The 22,340-nt window shown below is 40.5% G+C and overlaps 4 protein-coding genes and 2 non-coding genes across 7 annotated transcripts in view; 3 read left to right on the forward strand and 3 right to left on the reverse strand.

Moving 5' to 3' along the window:
- Bnb (bangles and beads) overlaps nt 1-4,952 on the forward strand; it is a 204,465-nt gene extending 199,513 nt beyond the window's left edge. For both annotated transcript variants that reach the window (XM_071792156.1, XM_071792155.1), the window contains exons 2-3: nt 2,309-2,856; nt 2,953-4,952. In XM_071792156.1, coding sequence (XP_071648257.1) covers nt 2,317-2,856; nt 2,953-3,954 — 1,542 coding nt within the window. In that variant the 5' untranslated portion in view covers nt 2,309-2,316 and the 3' untranslated portion in view covers nt 3,955-4,952. The remainder of the gene's footprint in view (nt 1-2,308; nt 2,857-2,952) is intronic.
- The window catches only part of S6kl (S6 Kinase Like), a 43,377-nt gene extending 33,742 nt beyond the window's left edge, over nt 1-9,635 (reverse strand). The window contains 8 exon segments of the mRNA XM_071792157.1: nt 7,765-7,853; nt 8,015-8,173; nt 8,257-8,364; nt 8,445-8,529; nt 8,614-8,881; nt 8,991-9,091; nt 9,246-9,404; nt 9,481-9,635. Coding sequence (XP_071648258.1) covers nt 7,765-7,853; nt 8,015-8,173; nt 8,257-8,364; nt 8,445-8,529; nt 8,614-8,881; nt 8,991-9,091; nt 9,246-9,302 — 867 coding nt within the window. The 5' untranslated portion in view covers nt 9,303-9,404; nt 9,481-9,635.
- Nucleotides 7,366-7,439, forward strand: Trnan-guu (transfer RNA asparagine (anticodon GUU)). The gene has a single exon. It is a non-coding gene; the product is annotated as a tRNA-Asn (tRNA).
- On the reverse strand, nt 7,564-7,635 carry Trnaw-cca (transfer RNA tryptophan (anticodon CCA)). Its single transcript has one exon. It is a non-coding gene; the product is annotated as a tRNA-Trp (tRNA).
- Nucleotides 9,636-10,335: 700 nt separating the features above from the next.
- On the forward strand, nt 10,336-13,078 carry Ubce2m (NEDD8-conjugating enzyme UbcE2M). Its single transcript, XM_071792159.1, has 4 exons — nt 10,336-10,628; nt 10,717-10,811; nt 10,995-11,201; nt 11,475-13,078. The coding sequence occupies exons 1-4, from the start codon at nt 10,526-10,528 to the stop codon at nt 11,613-11,615; spliced, it is 546 nt and encodes a 181-aa protein (XP_071648260.1). The 5' UTR covers nt 10,336-10,525; the 3' UTR covers nt 11,616-13,078.
- Nucleotides 12,318-21,773, reverse strand: Msk (importin-7 msk). Its single transcript, XM_071792139.1, has 19 exons — nt 21,531-21,773; nt 20,592-20,673; nt 20,361-20,511; nt 20,087-20,245; nt 19,843-19,999; nt 19,550-19,740; nt 19,282-19,455; nt 19,049-19,194; nt 18,815-18,978; nt 18,564-18,683; nt 18,124-18,450; nt 17,839-18,025; nt 17,354-17,577; nt 17,178-17,270; nt 16,848-17,074; nt 16,526-16,731; nt 16,190-16,462; nt 15,973-16,116; nt 12,318-15,848 (listed from the first exon to the last, which is right to left on the reverse strand). The coding sequence occupies exons 1-19, from the start codon at nt 21,612-21,614 to the stop codon at nt 15,781-15,783; spliced, it is 3,177 nt and encodes a 1,058-aa protein (XP_071648240.1). The 5' UTR covers nt 21,615-21,773; the 3' UTR covers nt 12,318-15,780.
- Nucleotides 21,774-22,340: the final 567 nt, after the last annotated feature.

Below are 22,340 nucleotides of genomic sequence, written 5' to 3' on the forward strand. Positions count from 1 at the left end.
CGCTTTTCCATTTTTCCCCGCCTTCCGAGCATTGCGTGGAGAACGGAAGATTGCATCGACAGCGAGAGATCGACAAACACGCGTCCGTCGTTCGTTCTCGCGTAACCGCCGTGTAAGGAAATAATTAACGGACACGTCCGTGTGATGTACGGACAATAAGTCGACGGCTACGGTACTTGAATGTACTCGCAATTAAGTTTATTGCGACTACGCACCGCGCCGCCGTGCATCCGGTGTAATTATATCCGCAATGGACTTAATTCCATGCAAATATTTGGAGACTTAAAACTTCAGCTGCCCGCGTCATAAGAATCTCACAGATTCTTTATAATTTATCTATCGATACGAGGCGACTCTCGGTTATGGTAATTATCATAGAGATCAGAATCAGCTTACGCAATTATATATAAAAAGAGGTTCTTGTTTGCGATACGAACAACTCCCGTTCTCACGCGCAACGCGATTCACGACAAAAGTGAGGGGGGAGCTTGATTTCTGTCACTTTCTATCGCGGCACAACGCGGTTTCGGCTATACTGCCGATATTACGACGAAAACACAGTCGGTTTCGGCAAGAACGTAATAGTTGCGACCGTTCACCGGCTGCAATTGCATTGCCAAACGCGAACCCCCCTCGATCTCGCCATAAAAACTGGAACCCTTTGCCGCCTCCCGCCTCGTTTACTATTCTCCGCAACTACGCCTCGTTGTTTCCGTCTTTGTCGCCACTTCTCGCCATCCCTCTCGACTCTCCAGTGTATTCCGGTTTCCACGACGAGCGCAGCCCCCGCTCTCGAGAAGCGATTTGAATCGTTATTCCGTGCGCGACTTGAGAATAATTTTATGCCTCGCGACTTTTCAAGTTATAGTTAATTAAATGCAGAATTATAATACTTCTTCTACGACTCGCGTATTTTCAATTCGCATATCGTCGAGAACTTGTTCCAAGATTATCATAATTTCATAATTTTTAATCGACCCTAGGAGGCTCGTAATTGGACGTAAAATTAAAGTTGAGCGTGATTTTTTTACAATAACTTTTTCATCATTGAGTTCATTGATGAATTGCTTAATTGACGATAACAACGCGCAAGGCAGGCCAGACTGGAAAAGCGTTTATCGCAGTGACTGCGCTTAACTCGAGCGTTAATGCACGCCGATCCGGCCGCACCAACTCGATGACGCGTAAATACCGCGTCGTTTGTCTCCGATTTCACGTACGCCTACTCGCGAACGCAGAATGGTCTCGTGTTTCGCTCGCGGTAATGTATTTTGCGACGCAAAGATCACAAAGTAAAATTTACGATGTAAATTTATTATCTATATGCTTCACACAACAAAAAAAGCGCGAACGTTCCAATCTATAAATCTAAAATCCGATATTGGAAATAAATCTACGCGGATAGCTTTATGAACGCAGATCCAATAGCCATTAAAGTAGAAATCTGCTCAAAATTAAAAGGGTTAATCTCGATAAGATCTATATTTTTAATCGCTCGTAACGCAAAAACTCGTGATTTCTGAACTAAACTTCTATCCGTCCTTAACGCCTCATTCATCGCGCGTACAATGAAAACTCGTGTGAGACGTTACGACGTATTCTTCTCTGCGTTTTACGGAGAGAAGAATTGAACGTAAACGTGAGCGCGTAACGAGCGTGAGGGGCACGCATCCTGTCATTAGTTCCATAACGTTCACCTTATTCGATGCATTCGGTTCAATGTCACCCGTCCCTCTCCTTCCTGCCGATTCTCTCGCGGCAGCCCTGATGTGATCCACCCAGCGCGACGGTTACCGTTTCTCCCCCTCATTAGCAATCATAGCTGTTGTCCTTTCGTCTCGCGATCTACAACCGGGTCCATTCATATATGTACGTCTCGGCCATTCATGCCGAGCTGTCACGCCGATAGCCTGTCCTCACGTCCAATCGCCTAACTAGAAGATTGCGCGTCTCAATGTCTTCTCGGTGTAGATCCGAACGAGTTTTGTTAGATATAAAAGGATAACAATTATAACATTCATGAGAGAGATTATTTTTAATCTCAATTTTAATACATATATTAAATTGCCCAACGTTATAATCAGCAATATTTTTCATAATAGTCATAGAGTTAATTAAGAAAGTAAAATCTTAAGATTTCGTGATTGTTGCAATCACAAAGGGATAATTATCGCGCGATAATTATATCTGCGAATATTTCAAGCCACCCTATAAATAATTTCCTTGCCATTCCCGACGACTTAATTAAGTTAAGATTAATGTAATGTTTTGGCAACAAGCGTGTCTAATATCGAGCGTCCTTTTGCAGATATCAAAATGCTAAAATTCGCTGTGGTGACGATGGTATGCCTCTTGGGGCTGAAGATGATCGCTGCGATGCCAGTGGCCGATCACCACGAGGGCCATGAGCCGCTACCAGTTGTACCTCTCGAGGAGAAGACTGCGGTAGAGTCTCTGAAGGCGGCGGAGACGGCTTCGGGAGCCGTGCAGAGCAACGCAGCCGCGGCACCTGTGGCGGCTAGCCAGCCAGCACAGCCAGTGGCCGAGCAACCCGCTGCGGTTGATGCGCCTGCTGTGAGAAGCAGCGAATCTAGCGAGGAAGCTCAGCCGGGCGAGCCGAAGAAGGACGAACCGCTGCAGCCGCAGCAGCCGAAACCGGCGTCCGAGGAAGCTCAAGCGCAGCCCAAGTCCTCCGAGGAACAACTCGAGGAGAAGGAAGAGCCGAAGGTATTGCCCACCGCCGAAGCCGAGAAGAAACAAGAACAAGAACCCCTCAAGGAAGCGGCATCCGAAACGAAGGAGTCCGTGCAGCCCGCGCCGCAGGAACAACCGGCCGAAGTCCTGGCCGAGAAGAAAGTAGGTTTCTCGTTATCTTGATTAAAAAATCATTTTCTTTCATACCATATATTCTTAAGTTAAAAACTTCATTCTCTAATCTTGCATGTTTTTCAGGAGGAACAGGTAGCCGTCGAAGGCAAGAGCGCGGAAGCGGCCGCACCCGCGGTCGAGAAGCCCGTGGCCATCGAGAAGCGCGCTGACGATTCCGCCGAGAAGATCGCTAAGGAAGAGCCGAAAGAGGAGAAGAAGCTAGAGGAGCCGGTAGCACAGCCAGCCCCGAAGAAGGAAGAGTCTGCGGAAATTCCTGCCGTTTCCGAGGAGAAAAAAGTTGAATTGAAGGCCGAACAAGTAAATCTGCCGAAAGAATCTGAGGTCACTCACTCGCTCGCCCACGCCAAGGTCGAGGACAAGCCCGACCGCGTGACCCGCGACGCTGAAGAATCCGCCGCGCCCGCCCCCGCCGCCGCCGCCGCTGCCGCCGCAGCTGCAGCCCCCGCTGAAGCTCCCGCTGCTCAGGAACCGGCTCAGCCGCAGGAAAAATCTGCGTCTGTCGCCAAGGCCGAGCAGACCGTAGCGGAAGTAGCTGCGCCGGTGGAGGAGCCGAAACCCGTCGAGAAGAGCGAGCAGGTTGAGAAGAGCGAACAGCTGGAGACGGCACTCGCCGAGCAGTCGGCTGTCAAAGTCGAGGAGCCGATCAAGAGCGAGGAGAAGGTAGTTGTCGAAAAGGAGATTGAAAAAGAAGCAAAAAGTGCCGATTCTCCTGTCCAGCAAGCGGAGGCGGCCAAGGAGCAACAACCCGTGCAGCCTCAGGAATCCAGCCAGATTAAACGGGATACAGCGGAAGCTGAACAGGTAGCCGAGCTGCCTCAGGCCAAGTCGGAACTTCCGGTCGCAGAAGAGCAGCAGGCCCAGAAACCACAGCAACCACAGCAGCCACTGCAATCACAGCAGCAGGAAGTCGCCAAAGTGAAGGAACGCTCTAATGACTCCTCCGAAGAAAAATCCGCCGACGACAGCAAGGAGAAGAAGAGCAGCGAAGAAGACAAGTCTTCCGAGGAGCAGAAGGACGCCAAGCCTAAGCTCGCGGGAGAATTGCTCCCGAAACCCGAGCAGTAAATCTCGGTGCGGGGAGGGTTTGATTGATGAGTAACTTCAGCAGCGCGGCAGCAACAGCAGCAGCAGCATCATCTCAAGAAGAAGAAGGAAGAAGAGGATTGCTCCTCTTAAGGATCGGGACGAGCTCAGGCATCGGCGTCTCTAGGTGCCACCGGGACGTGGGCATGAGTTCGTCGCGAGACAACAGGAGCGGAAGCGAGAGAGAAAGAATGTGTGTGTGTGTGTGTATATGTGCGCGTGCGTATGTTGTGAGAGAGCGAGAATGCGAATACGAGAATGCCAGAGTAGGCAGCACACTCTCAGCGACGAATCCGGAAAGTGTGAAAGTACCGCACAGGGTGAATGAGAGAGAGTGAAAGAGAAAAAATAAAGAGAGCGAGAGAAAGAGAGAGAGAGAGCGCGAAAGAGCGACCCCATCGACCCCATCGATCTTTCTATAGGGTAGAGTTGTCCGTTCTTCGACAGCGCACTACGATCTCGGTAGCGCATCTCCGGGAGCGCGGGACGATCGCGTGTTACCGGATGCCGTGATACCGGGCGAACGACACCGCGTATCGTATATCTTCGATACGCGGCGATCGACGCCCGCGATCCGGCGTTCCGGCAGACGGAGAACACGCGGCGATCCATCACGGGGATGCGGCTCGGCTTCTAGCTCCGAGCGGCATTCCCGTTCGTCCCGGCGGACATCGCGATCTGTCCGCGGGGACGAACTCTGCCCTCCCCTCCGCCCGATTAATATCTCTCATCCCCCCTTTATGAAACCCCCCCTGTGTCCCATCCGAGAATGACACACCACTACAACACCTGATAAACTCATCCCGATAAACTATGTAGTAAGTAGCTCGACTCTCTCTGTCTTCTTTTTAGAGATAACATGTGTCATTATTATTATTATTATTACGATTTAGTACCAGTACCACTATTATTATTAATATTATTATTTGTATTATTGCTATCATCATCGTTATAATAATAATTATTATTATTACTGTGAATCCCCCGTCGGTCTCGTGTTACTACCAACCGCCCATTTTTATAGATCGCTCGTGTTCGTGTTCACGAGTTGCGAGGTCGAGTTTCATCGTTTTCAGAACTTAACAACATATATAGAAGTGTAAAAGTATAGAATCCAGATTTTAGATGATAGTAATAACCACGAGACTCTACTCGGTTCTTACATATATAAATGGAGATATTTTTCGAACGATACGTTGAAGCGAGAATAGACTTCCGAGATCGATGTCCCGTACGTAATTTTCTTCCAATACGTAATACCTTCCGATATATTCTCAATACATGTGTAAAATTTCAAACAAATCGCTCGTCTTTTTAAAGTCTGTAGATTAGTCATTGTGTAAGGCGCTTTCGAGTTGCAGCGCGAAGCGCAATTTCGTTCGGCGAGCGTTATACGATCGCACGAAGCAGTCGTCGAGCATCTGCAAGCTGTCCGGAAAACGGACGCGCTCGGTGAACGATACATTCGCGAAAAATTACGGCGCGGATACAAGAGGCACATCGCTGCGTGAAATCGCTCGCTGGTAAATCACGCGATATGCGGAGATTCGCGTTATGGCGTTAGATCGTTCGTGATGAACCGCGATTTGTCAATCACAACTTCGCGCTTCAGCATCGCAGAAACAACGGGGATCAACGCCGTGGTTGTAATAAGTTAACGAGTGACTCACGAAGTAGCACTTAGCCGTTCTCGACAGCGTGCCTAGAGTACGTACGTACGTGCCGTGTCAGATACGATAATCGGGGGCTTCCGCCAAGCTGATAAACATCTTCGCACTTCTCTAACACGAAATAACAAGGCACAACGAGCGCGCACCGGCAGCGAATTGAGTAAATGATAATACCCCCTTAATTCACGACCCTTAACCCTTTACCGTACCCACTTTACCCACAAATCGTTTACGTTACGCAATAAGATCAAATAAAACGTGTCTCTCATTACATTTCAGGATCGTAAATGTTTCGTCGAAAATTTCACTCTGCCAAGATAACGGGATTTTGCGATTTTCATTATCGAATAACACATTTACAAAAAGAATTACAAAAGAATTATCAATTGCATTTAGGTATAGGATTATTAATTATGGAAAATTTATCGATATTTGTAGGGAAATTTTGATCGATAGCATAGAAACGTCTGGTTTTCTTTCAAATCAAATCAAATAAATAAAAAAATGATTATATACAAATGAAAATGCAATTAAAAAGGAAGATATGTGTATATCGTATTTATATCTTCAGAGATATATTATAGTTCATCGCGAATAATTTAAATATCTAGTTCCGAGCTGAAGAACTGTCTGGATTCTCATTATTAATTACGCATATTAATTTACGCATAAGATTATTAATTGTGGAAAGCTTATCGATTTTTCTAAATAAGTTTTAATTGATAAATTGATAATACAGAAACGTCTTTCTCTCGGATAAATAAAAAATTATTATATGCATATCGCAAATGAAGATGCAATTAGAAGGGAAGATATGTAATATCTTATAATATCTTATAATATCTTCAGAGATAGATTATCGTTCATCGTTCACAATTTAAGTATCTGACTCCGAGCTGAAGAACCACCCGGATTCCCATAATGTATATAGAAAGTGCAATAAATCCTACCAAGAATCAGTCTACCAAGGGTGCGATAAACTGTTACTAGAGTCGATCCATGGATTTACGGCGTCATAGCCGATACCTTTCTATTCTCGCGTAAATGCAACTCCATAACCAATCGGTTACCCACGGAGAATGCACTTGCATAAGAGCCCTCATCGGTCGCGCAATTGTTCGCGAATGTCGCATCGGCGAGCCGACATTTCCCCTTGATGCATCGATTCGTCAAAAGGGCGAGCGAGCAGCTCTATCGCACGGCGGTGCACTGGCAAAGATAGGCATAAACAAGACTGCGGTGCATAAGGTGAATGCATCCGGCGAAATGTCAAGGCGTGAAAGAAAGAGAAAGAGAGAGACCGAAAGAATTTTGCAACTCGCCACATAACACGGAGATTGTTTCGTTTTGGTATATCACCCTGCACTCTCGCCGTTCAATACTAAATGCCTCCGTAATTAATAAACAAGCTACATGTGCATTAAGTGGAAAAGAAATCAATTTGACTATCTAACGGTATTTAGAAGCATCCACTTTCCTTTTTCGCTCTTCAGAGCTAGATTATTCGTCGTAAAATAATAAATCATTGCAGCTATCGTTAACAAATTTTTATTGAAGAAAGTCCGCGTAGGATTAAATGTAGAATTGACTTGTGCAATCCGGGTTTCGTTCATTTTTTTTCTTTAAAATTTAAAACTTAATTTTCTAATTAATTTACGAAGATAATTTTACGAAAAGCTGGTGATAAACGGTAAACGCACTTGCAAGGGAAGTGCTGTCAAATGCCTCCGTGGCGCAATCGGCTAGCGCGTTCGGCTGTTAACCGAAAGGTTGGTGGTTCGAGCCCACCCGGGGGCGATATTTTTTTTTATAATTATTATACACCGACGCGGTAATTATTTTTAATAATATTGTTTCTAATTTAATTTTCGTTATGGTTTTTAATAATAAATTTAATTAAAAAAAAAAAAAAAAAAGTGATTGACCCCGACGTGATTTGAACACGCAACCTTCTGATCTGGAGTCAGACGCGCTACCGTTGCGCCACGGAGTCGTATAATGTTCTCTGCTTTTAGTGCAGTGATAGGTCTAGCCGTACACTTAAAATGGAGACGTAACACAACATTAAGTAATAATTATAGTAAAATAATATATGAATTTATACTTAAAATCTATCACATACCTCATTTGTGAGTAAAACACAGGCTAGCACACCCAGAGACCACCAATCGACCTCCTGCCCATAATATTCCTTTTTCAGGATTTCAGGTGCTGAAAAAATGATGTGAGATTTGCATAAGTGTGACAAAACGTTACAGAAGTGTATTTTATATTGTATAATTAACCAATAATCTCAGCAAATTACTTTCAGCAAATTGCATGTATAAGGTGTATATGTGCTATTATGAATGTACATTTATATATTTTCTTACCCATATATTGGGGCGTTCCACAGAATGTGTTTGTTCGTTCTGTGCGATGCAACCATTTGGCCAAACCAAAGTCGATAATTACAGCATGGCCGTATTCATCGAGTAGAATATTGGTTGTTTTCAGATCTCTATGTACTACACCAGCATTATGTAGAAAATCTGTAACACGCGTTTTTGTATATAGATATCGAATTTTATACACGCTACTAATACAGAGTTATTGAAATTATTCTTATTCTTACCTATAGCTAAGGCAATTTCTGCTACATATATCCTAACTACTTTTTCAGGCAAACAGCCGTACTCGTTGACTAGTGAAAATAATTCTCCCCCAGAGATATAATTCATCACTGTAATATTAATTACATATTAGTGTCAGTTAAGTAGAAAATTACATTAAAGGTTAAACGCTGTAATGATAGAAACATACGTATATACAATGTCTTCCTGCCTTGCCATCTGTGGACAGAATTTACTATGAAAGGATGATGTCCAACCATTCTCAGTATAGCTGCCTGTGAAAGTATGAAATGTCAAATCTCTCATTATCTCAAATCAATACATTTGTCGAAGCAGTATTGTCTCAGGTGTGCACCCACCTCCTGCTTAGCTTGTCTGACACAATTTTCTGCCACGATCATGGCTTTACTGATCACCTTCAGTGCAAAAACCTGACCAGTTTCTTGTTTTTGCACTTTATATACTTGTCCATAAGCACCCTTAGCTATTATATCTAAGAAGGCATATCCCGTTTTTAAAGATAATTCTTTAACTGGGAATTCTGGCAGAAATATCGACTGGGAACGTGAAACTGGCCATACTGTCTTGGAAGATCCATGAATATCCTGCACAGCGCTTTTGGTCCAACTAAAATAAATGAGTATAAATTCAGTTCTTCCACTCACAATATTTAAAATGTATGGAAATCTGTCATCAAGGACCAAGTACGACATAAATTATTGCTAAATTGCGTTACCTTCTGTGAGAAGCACGGGACCATGATCTCCCCTCCTCGTTGGAAGCCTGTGCTATTACATTGTTGACGCAGCTTCCACCGAGCAAATCACTGAGGCTGTACTGTAAATTAATAACATTATATTTTTAATGGGAAATACATATATTTTATTATAACGCGATACACAAACGTGACACTTTTAGCAGAACACAATAAACATTTTGTTATAGGTTATAGGTTAGGATATGGATCTAAACTGTCTAAAACAATACCCACCTGACTATCATACTTCTGTTGATTATGATTGCTCTTCTTGGCGTTAGAGTTGCCCATCCAAGTGACAGTGTCTCGATCGATCGTCGATCTTCTCAAACGACGGACAAGCGACGATTCAAATGCGGCGCTTCTCGATACGTCATTCTGCTGTCAAATTATCTGAAATTAATTAAAAACACCGCCATATTCATTCGCGCGTATATCATACTGTCATCAAGCATATGTAAATATGCACGGCGCGGCGCTTATCGACATTATCGTTATCCCACACGCCAGTCCGGCTCGATTTACGAATAAAATTATTAATCAGCGTAAGAAATTAAGATACAGTGTCCAGAATTATCGAACACACGGCGTACCGCCCAGCGCAAATTATGTAATAGCAAACCAACTTACTACGCAATGCAAATCGTTGAAAATTATGCAAGATTTTATTTACAGTGTCACGATCATGCGACGATCATGCGCGGTACTCAAGTGACGCCCAAAGTCGGCGAATCACGTGTGAAAACGGAGTCGCGATTGTCGCGTAGCGCTTTCAAATATCTTACGCATACAATCTCGTTAGGACGTTTTATATAATAACGTGTATTCAACCGAGTACATACGCAGGTGTTAAAATTTACATGTACTCCTCCGCGACGTTGCGATGAATCTCGGAGCACGGACTCGCATATATTGTAAAAGCGCGAAATGCGTGTCCGCGGACTTGCGCGGTAAGCGCGCCGATTAGACGGTAATAATTACACGCGCAAAATATTTGTCGAAGATCTTCCGGATCTTCTTCGCACGCGAGGTAATCATAAGCGGAAACCGCGCAACGTCCTGTCGCAAATGATGCTCCACCCCTTTTGCAATCTTTACATAATTATCGCGAAACTTACCGGAGGGAAGAAGTCACCGCAATCGTTCCTCTCCGCAAGCGCGCGGACGCCCGTCTGAAACGGTATCGGTGGCGGCACCTCTCGGCGGAGGCGCGAACTCCTTAATTGCCCGGGACGGTTTGTCGGTAGAAGGATATCGACGCGCGAAAACGCCGTGACATCAGCGCGCTCATTACCGTCCGTCCACGTGACGCTAGCCGCTGGCTGCGCCGCCTGTGCGTGTTGCGTGCGACTTTGCGGGACCAACCGTGTGTGCGCGATTGATCCCGTGGTGTCAAAAAATCGTGCGGGTTTTCGGGGGCGATTTTTTTTGTGCGTATGCCGTCCGCAGCCGCGGCCCGAGCCCGAGATACTTGTATGTCAGACCCGCGTCGGCGTTGAGCGCGCGATCTAATTATGATCAAATTATTCTCGTTGAAACAAGCGAAAAAAGATGGCGAGTCACCCAAGGCTGGCACCCAGAAGAAGGCGTCCGCGGCACAGCTGAGGATCACAAAAGGTTCGGAGCGCCCCGTCCGGAGCGCGTCGTCCCACCTCCGCCTCCCGTTTGCTTCCTCTCACCTGGCGTTTACCCTTTTTGCTTCCAGACATAAACGAGCTCAATCTCCCGAAAACGTGCGGCACCGAATTCCCGGATCCCGACGATTTGCTAAGCTTTAAATTAATTATCTGTCCAGATGAAGTGAGTAAATACACGTCTGCAGCCCCTTACGGCTATTACGGTTGATCGGGTCACTGTCACTTTTGTTGTCTTGTCGGAAATCTGGAGCGCTTTCAGCGTCGACAGTCGACAAACAGCTCCTATCAACATTGACAGTGGTTTTCGTGGTGCTTCAAAGATTTGATGGTTTATTAATTGTTTCAGGGATTTTACAAAGGTGGTAGGTTCGTATTTAGTTTCAAAGTCGGGCCCAATTACCCGCATGAGCCACCTAAGGTGAAGTGCGAGACTCAGGTTTATCATCCTAATATCGATTTGGATGGCAATGTGTGCCTCAATATTTTGAGAGAAGACTGGAAGCCTGTACTCACGATCAATTCCATCGTCTACGGCCTCCAGTATCTCTTTCTGGTAGGTTTAATTCTGTCATTTCTGATACTCTTTTCTAATTTGCGATGTTTTTCGCATGAAAACTATATCGCTACAATTTATATCGTATGAGAGAAATTCTAAAACTTATAAATACGCATATATGTGTGTGTACGCACCTAACGTTGTATGAGATTCTTATTAATAGCAAAATTCATATATAGAACTTGCATTTTCAATGTAATAATATTTCTAATATCTATAAGTATGATCCAATTCTTTTATTGGAGTTGAGAGGAATAAATGTTTTGACAGGAACCAAATCCTGAGGACCCGTTAAATAAGGACGCGGCTGAAGTTCTACAAAACAACAGAAGGGCTTTCGAACAAAATGTAGCGAAAGCGATGCGGGGTGGTTACGTAGGATCCTATTATTTTGAACGGTGTCTCAAGTGATACAGTGCCTCGCCGTCAATACTGTACACGCTTCTCCAAGGACTCACTGTAGGTGAAGAGATCCTAAACTATGGAATGAACGTAGGACCGCACGGTGTCCTCGTTATCACTTGCGTGATAACATTAACATATTTACTTTCTTTATGTCTTGCCAGGCCTATATACATTTAATTGAAAAAATACTTTTTTCTTTTGTTAGTCGATCCAGGGTGAATTGAATTCATCGTTAACTGTTTTCGATGATTACCAAAAATGTTTATTGGCCGTGGCATTATTTTAGTGAATTTGAAGTGCAGTGTTGAAGGGATCGTAGAATTATAGTTTGACATTTGGCAGATAATAGATGTTACGATGTGATATATTTGATTGTGTTACACGTAACGATTCTGGACCCGAAATTGGGTTGTTTCTGGATCCTGAATTTTTAAACCTGTTTGGTGTTTTTATAGATACCTTAATTTATGAAATATTTATTTTCTAGGAGGCATAACCCATTTTCGTAATAATTTTTCACCGTAGCATCTATCAAAATCTGCTCCTCTCATTTAAATGTATGTACAAGTAACTTATGTATTGACTGAGAATGGAATATAAGGCTGTTACAAAACTGCAAAATGTTTCGTTTGGATTTTCGCAAACAGCATATTTTTACACCCGACAGAACAGGTCTCTTTCTAGAATGCGTAAAAATAACTATGGATGTCTTTTTATGAAACAAGTTCGAATTTATTTCACACTAAGCGAGGAAATCGGCTTGCTTTATGTACAAGTACAAGTACCTTATAGCAGTCGCTAACAATTATGAGATTACAATACAATCGTGAGATTTGTTATGCTACAAAATTTAATTTATTATACTCCATAATTACTAGAAATGTTGGAAAGTGTATTTTGAACGTCACGCTTGTACAGAGTCTATATAAAATAATTGAGCATATCTCAATGTAGTTTAGAAAAATTGATACATGCAAGAATCACAGAAATACTTATATAACAAAGTGTGTTGAAATGTGCCACCGATACTTCTTTCTGCTATTTGCTCTTGTATTGATGTATAAATCGGAATATTTAGGTAACATCGTATATATATCTCTCCAATCTGTATGCATTTTGGAATTCATAATAGTAAAATGTGTACAATCGTTGGTGAAAGTAAGAAAAAATAATCATGAGATCAATTATATCTATAAAACTATTTACGAAAAGATAATTTTTTACTTATCTTAATATTACCAATCATGTAACAAAATTTAACTTTACTATCCTTTCTAAACTTTAATTTATTTTTAAAATAATGTACGATTGTGAATTCCAAATTACTGTACGATTGCGTATAATTTTGTTGTTTACTAAATATATTTAGACAGATGTAAGAGAGAGCTAAATGCTAATTCACAAAACATATTGTAAACTCCAGAAATAAAGGTCTTGGATAAATAAATAAATGACAGATACAATAGAAACTACATTTTCAGTTTAATAATGAAGTTTCTATAAACTTCATCCGTATATTAAAGCACCAGTATAGTTATCTTACCTCTTATCAGTTTATACAATATCAAGACTTATGCGTATATGTGAATTTATTATAAGATTCGTCGCCGCTACGATTATTTATAATTTATTTTTATTCATTATATAAAAACTACGGAGAGAATATGTGTGTGGTAAATATTCATTACAAAGAAGTTACGGCTCGTATCCTAAAGAGCAAAGGAACAGCTTTTTCGTCTCTTCTCTCTATCAATTAATTTATTATTCTTTAGTACAGTACTTATAGAACTTATAAACTAGAGAAGTGTCCTGGCCTCACTCCGACCTACAGCTTATTCTGCTGTATTCTTTAATTTAGGTCCCATCTGCGCGTCAACGTCTCAAGGCACTTTTTTTTTAAATATTTTTGTTTGAAAACTGACGCAATCAATAAACTTTTCCTCGTTTCATGCAAAGATTTTTTAACCGTACCAAATGATGGGTCGCGAGTTCGGATCGCAGCGCGAAGAGCGATGTTATCTTTTATTTGATTGCGTCGTATTGTTTATGAAATAGATACGATACTAAAAATCGTTTTTATTCTATACATATATATCTGATAAACACTGCAAGAAATTAATAATTATAGTTTTAAACGAGCCAATCTAAAAGCAGGGCACTGCAAAAGAAAATTATAAGAAATGTGCAATTTATTCAAGTATGACTAATAACGTTGGAAAAATGATCGCTTAACATCACATATACATACCAAAAATCTTTCTTCTATTATTTATATACCATTTTATCAATTAGATTGTGTAACATATTGATCATAACTATGTAATTTTTCCTAATATTTGAAACAATTTGAATTATTCTGTTACATGCAAAGTATCCCTGGCTTTCTAAAACTCGAAAGAGACGTGCGCATTATATATAACAGATATTTTAAAAGTATTGAGCAATAATACACATACATTTATATATATCCTTGACTTATATTATTGATATAGTTTTATATCGTTAGACTTTAATTAACTTTAAACGAAGTTAATTTATCTTATATCATTTCTCTTCTATGCTATCCGCTGTATTTTTGCATGCACCCTGTACACAGAACTTTTAATAGGAAAACTGAATTTGGATTAAAATTATTACACAGCAATTTCTTGCAGCTTTATATGAAAAACAGATAAGCCTTGCATTCGATAAACATAATAAAAGTTTGGTCGAGTATATATAATAAAAAAGCATATATCCTTATCAACAAAATGTTGATAATCTAGTTTCACTACCAAATAACACTTTTAGTACAAACTCTTGAACTTAAATACAAAATCACAATTTATATTCTGAAGCAACCACGTAATTGACAAATGTGTCCTTTTGCATTCTGATATAAAAAGCACTCTCTTGTGCAGTAATCATTTCACTAACCACAGCACAGAACACCTCTTCTTTGTACGCCTTTATCATTTTGGGCTCTGATATTTATAGTTAATTTCTGCTCCGAGTTCGTCTTACGTAATTACAATACCTCGTGAAAGAAAGAGCTCTTCTTAGATTTGTCGTGTTTTCGTTAATATCTTTTATAATACAATATGGATATTAGTTTACAAGACCTAAGATGGTAAACACTTTGTTACACTTACAGAAACTATTCAAAGTGCTTTGTTAAACCATTGGATGCGGCTCCATCTTTCAGGGTACAGTTTGGACAGCGTAAAACATGGCAGAACTTATCTTTTTCAAAATAAAGCTGTGCTGGGATTTATGTAAAGTGATCGGTAACTGCAGAAAGAAATGTTTGACCATATATAATACAATATACATTTAAACAAAGACTTGAAAAAAGAAAACAGTGTTTATTTAAAAATCTAAATTACTCTTATCTAAATATTTTCTACTAGGTAAACACAGTTTTGCAAATTACGCCTAGTAGCCTTGACAAGTTATATTTTTCTTTTTTCAGCAAGATAGCAATTCGCAAATAGATCTGGAGAGCGTGATGTTTTATCGAACTAATTGTTAATAACATCAAATAATATAGTTTATACACACACTCGAAAGTTTTCTTTTGATATATTTATACCAACAATTTAACATAATTTTTGTAACATATATTTATAGACTAAGCGATTTCCTTTTTGCTAAAACAGGTTGAGCCAAATAACTGCCAAATAACTAAATCTACATTTATGAGAATATATATATATATCTAGCAAGCTATGCTAGAATTTTCTTAACCAAAGATGTTCTAAAAGTAAAATTTTTCAATAGTAGTACTTATTCAAAATAAATTTCAAATTGTCAAGAAAACTTGTTATAGCTTGCTAGACACGGATTATGTCACTTGAATCAAAAATTCAATTGTTATACATAATAAATGTGTAGAAAGAAATATACATTTTCACATGATTAAGAAGTAAATTTGCTGTCTCTTAAAACAGTAGTAAAATAAAACCGAACAAGACTAATTTTATAAAGATAAAATTTTAATGTTATCATATTAAAGCAAGACTGTTGAATTGCCTTAGTAATGTACAATTAGTTTACAGAAAAATAGTAAATAGGAAATGCGTCACATTTTCAAAATGGTCATATAGTGATGATCATGTGCTACAAATGTCTGATCCAGATTCTGTATAATTTGTTTACTTACTTAATCTAAAATTGAAATGATTACAAGTCTTTATCGACTTAAAGGTGTTCCACCGAAGTTAAACGAAGTGGGCACAGTCTGTGAGTGAAAGACATATCCTAGAAAATTTAGAAGGATTATAGATTCACATAGATAAAATAATAGAATTAAAATAAAAAAAATATATAGATTAACTCATATCAATCGAGAAGTTCTCGATTGTTAAAAGCAGTATGAATTTACCTCCGCTCTGCTCGATCCTTTTACTTTCTAAAGCTGCTTTACGCTGATCTGCCAAAAGAATAATTTCTTGCAGAGCTTTTTCTTGCTCAGGGCTTAGAAGACTTGTTAAGGCCCTGTACCAAGTCACGTCGGTTCTTTCAATATCTAGTTGAAGATAAGAAATACATGAATTGTAGATTTTAATGTGTATCTTGAAATTCATCTCGTAGATATTTACTTTGTATGACTTCCTTGAAGACAACATATTCATCTTGATTGGAATCATCTGAATCCAAGGGTGTGGTATAGCTTTCGAGAGCAGTCTCTTCGTTACCGTCGTATTCTGAATCGTCATCATCGTCATCTGATCTATGATCACCGTGACCATCTTGAATATTTGCATTAACGTTAAAGCCATGTTGAGCGGACGTTCGAGTTATCTTATCTTGTAATTTCTCAAGATATTCTTGATTGGCATCGTCAATATCGTCCTCGTCAGATGATAAAACCTCTGAAAATCACCATATTTAATTAGCTCATCATATTAATCATCATTTATATACGAAGCACTCACCTTCGTCAATATCACTTTCCTCCTCATCGTTCTCGTCATCGTCTCCGTCCGTGACTTTAGCAGCATACGCTCTCTTCAAACCTTCAAATAGCAAGATTAAGGATGGAATAATCTGCGTTGCGCATTCATTAACGGCAGGTGGTCTTGCAGGACCCATACTGATTAATGTACACAGTCCAAGAACACACAATTTACGATCGTGCAAGCTGTGGAGAGAAATCACGCAATTCGTTGTTACAAATACAAAAATTAATATTCTAAACTTTTGTATTTTATATTAATAATTTCGCACTAGAATGTTTTATATGATAAAAATACATACCCCAAAAAGCAATCAGTATCATTGATCCATTGTTTGATAAAACGAGAAGCGAGTGGCTCTGTCGACTGATCGAAGTTTCCTTGCAAACTGTCCATTGTTTGAAGGCAAAGGGCAGGATTATAATATAAAGCGGCAATGACCACTTGAAGACACATCGTTCGCAACTCTGAAGTTTTAACTTCGCGCATTAGGCGTTCGAGGACTAATTGCACAAGTGATGGTATACACTAAAATTGAATCGTTTTTTATTCGTATTACGTCGTACTATTTCATAGATCATAATTAGATTCATTTGCATGTGCAATTGCATTTTCTATTACGTAACATTACCTGATCTATATGTCCTTTACATTGCAAAATTATGACTTCTAGTAACTTGGCAGCATGACACTCTGGATCTTCACCACCCTCACCAGTTAAGACCTATAACATAAAAAATAGTAGCTTGTTTAGAAAATAATAATACTGGGGATTGTATAGACAGAATCTTCCCTTAAAATACTTACAGCTTTACACATATTGAACATCGCAACAATGTAATTTTCATTCGATAAAAACGCCTGAGTATCGACGGTGATATAATTATGTAATGCGGGCATCATGTCAGTGAAATAGTCAAAGCCGTCTTTTTGGAAGAGTTGATACATGAGTTCTAGAACTTTCCACATGTCTTCAGATATGCCTTTACCCGTTAAGTCGTAAACTAGCGATAACGCTTCTTCATAAAATTCTGATTAAGAAAAAAAATTCCATTTTTCTTAGTATGCTCTTAATATAATAATAAATATATTAGAGAAGTGTATACCATGTATTACAAAAGAAAATATTATATAAGTGTATAAGTAAATGTTATTAATATATATTAAAAATCAAAAAGATAAGTAATCCAAGATTACTTGATGTAAATTCATAATTGAAAGTTAAATACTGAAAAAATAGAACAGTATTCTTTTTACATTCAGAATAGAAATTTGAACGTAAAAGAACATACCCATTACGCTGTGTCCAAAGATGTGAGCAACTACTTGGAGGACAATCGGTTCAAGTTGCAGCATAATTTGTGGCTGTGCCTCCATTACTGTTAACAATGTTTCTATTGTGTTCAAGAGGCCCATCGCTGTTATTGCCTTCTCGTCGCTACCTTCATCTGTTTCAAGCACTTGGCTAAATGTAGCAGCCTGGATAAAGAATACATAACATATGTTATCATACAGCACAATAACATTCTACTTTATTCACATAATCCTTCTCGAAATATTACATGCAAATGTCTTACCAAATGCTGACAAACTTCTACAGCGATTGGAATTAGTTGCTCAGTGTATGTACAGACGATCTTCTGCATAACACTTGTCAGATCATCGTTTTCAGTTTGCCTTATAATATTCAGCAATTCTAGTGTTATCTGTTTAATTAACGGTTCGATGTACTTCTGAGCCTTCGGTTGTGCCGAAAGCACCATCTGCAGCGCTATGGCAGCTTCGACTTTAACAGGCAAATCTTGATCCGTCAGAAGAGCATTTGTAATTAACCTGACGGCGTCAACTAAAATTTGTTCCGATTTAAATTTAATTTCCGAAAAGTAATGCATCACCCAGCAAGCCTGAAAGCATAGTCATTGTCACTGCATGAAGAATTGATAAATATTTTATCATTATCATATTATTATGTAATGTATTACATAATAATGATAATTCTAGTAATAATTTTATTTACTCTCGCTCGCATATGTCCATGGGGACTACTGAATTCCGGAAATACGTATTGCAGTAACATTTTATCCATTTGTTCCTTGTAAATCTTCTTCTTCAACAAAACATCGGCCAAACTTCCAATCTAAATAAAATATAATTTTATGTATTACATTAACGATAAATGAAACACATGTGCAAAAATAATAAAAAATTATTAAAGTAGCCACATAAAAAAATTCAGGTAGTAGACACGTTTTTTATTCATAAACGCACCATATGTAATGCACCATCTTTTTGTCTTGGATCTGCATCTCGACTAGTTAAAACCTCCAGGCAAAATTGCATCGTTTTTTGTAGCATATCTTTTCGTTTTCTACACGCCGAGTGCAACAAAGTTTGTGCTGCCGTTACCGGCGATACAAAGTCTTCGAAAATATCTGAAAACACATTGGTAAGTAAAGTTCTTCACATTTAGGCCAATGGGCTTCAATATCAACTTGAATTTACCAAATTTCACTCTGATGTATTCGTATGGGTCGGTATTCCACAGTTCCTCATCAGCGGCGGAATACGAGAGAATGGGGAATAAAACATCGCGTATAATTTCAAACATATGAGGCTTCAAAAATTTCCAAGAGTACGCATGGCTCACACTAGAATTTCAAAAAAATTGTCACGTTTATTAAACCTTGTGGAACCTGATAAAACTTGGATTTATTAACATATAGATAGATCCTTACCCCTGATTGATGTAATTGATTGATTGCTGTATCACTCTAGGAGAGATATAAATTTTTCTACGATATTGATCCAAGATCCTTAGAAGCACTTCGAGAATACCGGCACTGAAGGTTTGCAAGTACCATTCAGCGAATTCTTTATACTCTTTGGTCACATTTCCCGGACTACCATATCTGTAATTAACAATGCCAAATCAGAATATAAATATCTCTACACTTTCGTTAATTTTCAACGTCAGTTTCGACCGTCACTAATGACTTTAATTACCTCTCAAACATTCTGTGCAAAATATGCAACGCCCATTTTTTACATTTCCACCAAGGCAGTTCCGCGCGTTCGTCATCATCAAGATCTGGATTATTAGTCTCTGGCGGTACCGGTCTATCGGCTATTTGTCTTACCACGTCCATCCATTGTGAAAATACATTTTGCGAAATAAGGTCAAGGGGAAGTGTGTACTGTAAGGATAATCATAAAGTTTCAAGATATTTTCCAACTGATATATTATTTTTGCTTCCTCATAGAGGAAGCTTTGTGTTTTATCTATAATTCTTATATACCTGTGTAAGTGCAAAGAAAATTTTCAATATCTGTTTCTGAAGTAGAACAGATTGCTCAGATGAATCTGGCAATAACCGTACTATCAATGAATAGATCATAGGGAATAACAAGTTCATTGCTTCATTTAATGGTCCCCTCTCTTCTGCTTTCTTGTACCTAGTCATCAGAACAAAGGCGTCGAAGCATTATAAAATCATTTCCTACATAACAGACTACCAAAGGTGTACTAATGAACAAACGTACTCGAAATTTTTAACAAGCTGATGCAGCGCGAGGAGAACGCCAGGCCAACACGAAGCATCTGAATTTTGAAGATATATCGTAATTTTGTCCACTATTTGTGTCCACCGTCCAGGAAAGTCGTATTTAACTATATTACTGATGCATACCGCTAGTTGTATTCTAAACATATAATACAGATACGCTATGGTAATTTTAATATATACATTTTATATTAATATATATATTTTTATAATATATATTTTTTATTAACAATATGAGTGGGATTGCAACTTGCCTAATTAAGTCTGGGGCATGTACCACGGCGTCTACTATGGCATCGCGTATCATTGCACGATCTTGCTCATGAATACTAAATTCTATGGGTCCAGTGTCAGTGTCCTTATCGGCCCAATTTGAAGTAATTAAATTTTTTAGATAAATTACACCTACAAAAACAACGAAATAAATCGTGCATCGTGATTTATCCTTTGTCTTCGGTGCTGTTACACAACAAATAAATATTTACCGGCTTGTCTGACGGGCATATCGACTTCGTTTGACATTACTACCTGCAGGAGAGTTGGTGCAAAACCAATAATTTTGTGAATCTGAAAAATTTAAGTACACATCGTATTGCCTTACTGCTTATGATAATTATTGTTGCATTATCATTATTGCTCCGATATTACCGCAATAACTTTTATTCTGAGCTCAAGATAAACTTACGGAATATATAGAGAATGAATAGATAGCGTATGTTATACATATATATATATCAAAAATATATATGTAAAAGTAATATGATAGCGATATGTAAATGACAAAATTACAGGCCATGTTGGAACAATTTCGCTGGATGGTACGACGTGTTGGCACGCAACGTATAAAAAATATACGGAACGATCTTGAGAACCATGTTCCAAACGTGATCGGGGGGTCAAAGGCGCGCCACGAGAGTAAATCTCTCGCGCCTCGCGAGGAGAGGTTAGCGAGTGCGAGCTGCGCGAGAAGCGGAGTCCGCGTGTCGTACGACCGGAGCGAGCGGGCGCACGTCCGAGAGTCGGACAAAGGGTTCCCGTTCCCCCTCGCGGGCCTTCCTCGTCGGGGCCGAGATCGTCGCGCGCGGGCCGCTTCACGCATAGACGAGAATCGGCGTCCGCGAGAAGAGGAGAGCCCCCCCTCCCCCCTGCGGCGGCGGGAACGGTGGTAAGCACGCCGGCATTATCCTCGGCAAGGACGCGTCCCGCGATTTCGCGCACATGGGCGAAGGGCGGGAGGGCCCCGTGCGCGAGGGTACGGGGCCCAAGGGACGGGTCACGGGGCCCCACATGTTTTCCGAGATGCTCTCGGAAGGTCGTTCCGTTGCCCCCTGCCCCCTCCCACCCTCTCGCCGAGCGAAATCGCGCCGAGCACGTTTTTCCCTCGATCCGACTCCGCGAATCCCTCGAGTCCGTCGCGCGCCTACCTGGGTGAGCTGCCCCTCCGCCTCCTTCTGCTGCGCGGGGTCGATCGTCGCCCGCAGCAGCTCCGTGAGCTTACGCGCGTCCATCGCTCCGGGGGCTGCCTCAGCTCGCCTCGTATTAATTAGACGCCTGAATTTTTGCGATCGACTCTCCCAGCACCGGAGTTGACCCGGCGCATTCACCTCACACTGCTCTGCTCCTTGCCTCACTCGCCTGCCTGCCTGCCTGCCCCGTGTGGTCACGTGACACAACAACATGGCGGCGTGGATTGGCTTTTGAATCGTCGCATCCGGTCGCGGGGCATGCGGCTCGCGTGAGATGCGATCCCGCGACCCGCGACGGCGCGAGCGCGCCGTCACGCAATAGATGTCGCCCTAAGCATGAAGAATTGGTGGCCAATCACAGTTCATTATTGGCCGCGTTCAGCAGACACAACTGTTGAGTTCGTCTTATCAACACTCTGCGTTGATTGGTTGGTTCTAAAAGTAAGAGCCAATCACGTTCGACTGCTACTGAGCGGCTTGGTCTGCTGAACGCGGCCATATTCTTCGACCGCAAGGAGAACAATGGATTGTGATTGGTCAATTTTTACGACTCACGACTTACAACATTTATTGTAGACCGGCCCTAAGGACTCTTTACGGCGACCTTGATTAAATCCCGATTAACTTTAATCGCCAATTAATCGGCGGAGCCGCTTGAAACAAAATTTTTACCTATATGTAATGCTAGGTCTACAATGCGAGTCGTAAAGTCGTGAGTCGTAAGAATTGACCAATCACAATCGAATTTGAGAAGAATAATCGACTGTG

The sequence above is a fragment of the Temnothorax longispinosus genome, chromosome 10, assembly GCF_030848805.1.
Source record: "Temnothorax longispinosus isolate EJ_2023e chromosome 10, Tlon_JGU_v1, whole genome shotgun sequence".
NCBI lineage: Eukaryota > Metazoa > Arthropoda > Insecta > Hymenoptera > Formicidae > Temnothorax > Temnothorax longispinosus.

Coding starts and splice junctions, on each gene's coding strand:
- Ubce2m (XM_071792159.1), top strand. CDS start 10,526: ATGATCAAATTATTCTCGTTGAAACAAGCGAAAAAAGATGGCGAGTCA. Junction 10,812..10,994: donor TAATTATCTGTCCAGATGAA/GTGAGTAAATAC, acceptor TAATTGTTTCAG/GGATTTTACAAAGGTGGTAG. Junction 11,202..11,474: donor GCCTCCAGTATCTCTTTCTG/GTAGGTTTAATT, acceptor ATGTTTTGACAG/GAACCAAATCCTGAGGACCC.
- Msk (XM_071792139.1), bottom strand. CDS start 21,614: ATGGACGCGCGTAAGCTCACGGAGCTGCTGCGGGCGACGATCGACCCC. Junction 20,674..21,530: donor CGGAGGGGCAGCTCACCCAG/GTAGGCGCGCGA, acceptor TAAATTTTTCAG/ATTCACAAAATTATTGGTTT. Junction 16,117..16,189: donor CTTCAAGGAAGTCATACAAA/GTAAATATCTAC, acceptor ATCTTCAACTAG/ATATTGAAAGAACCGACGTG.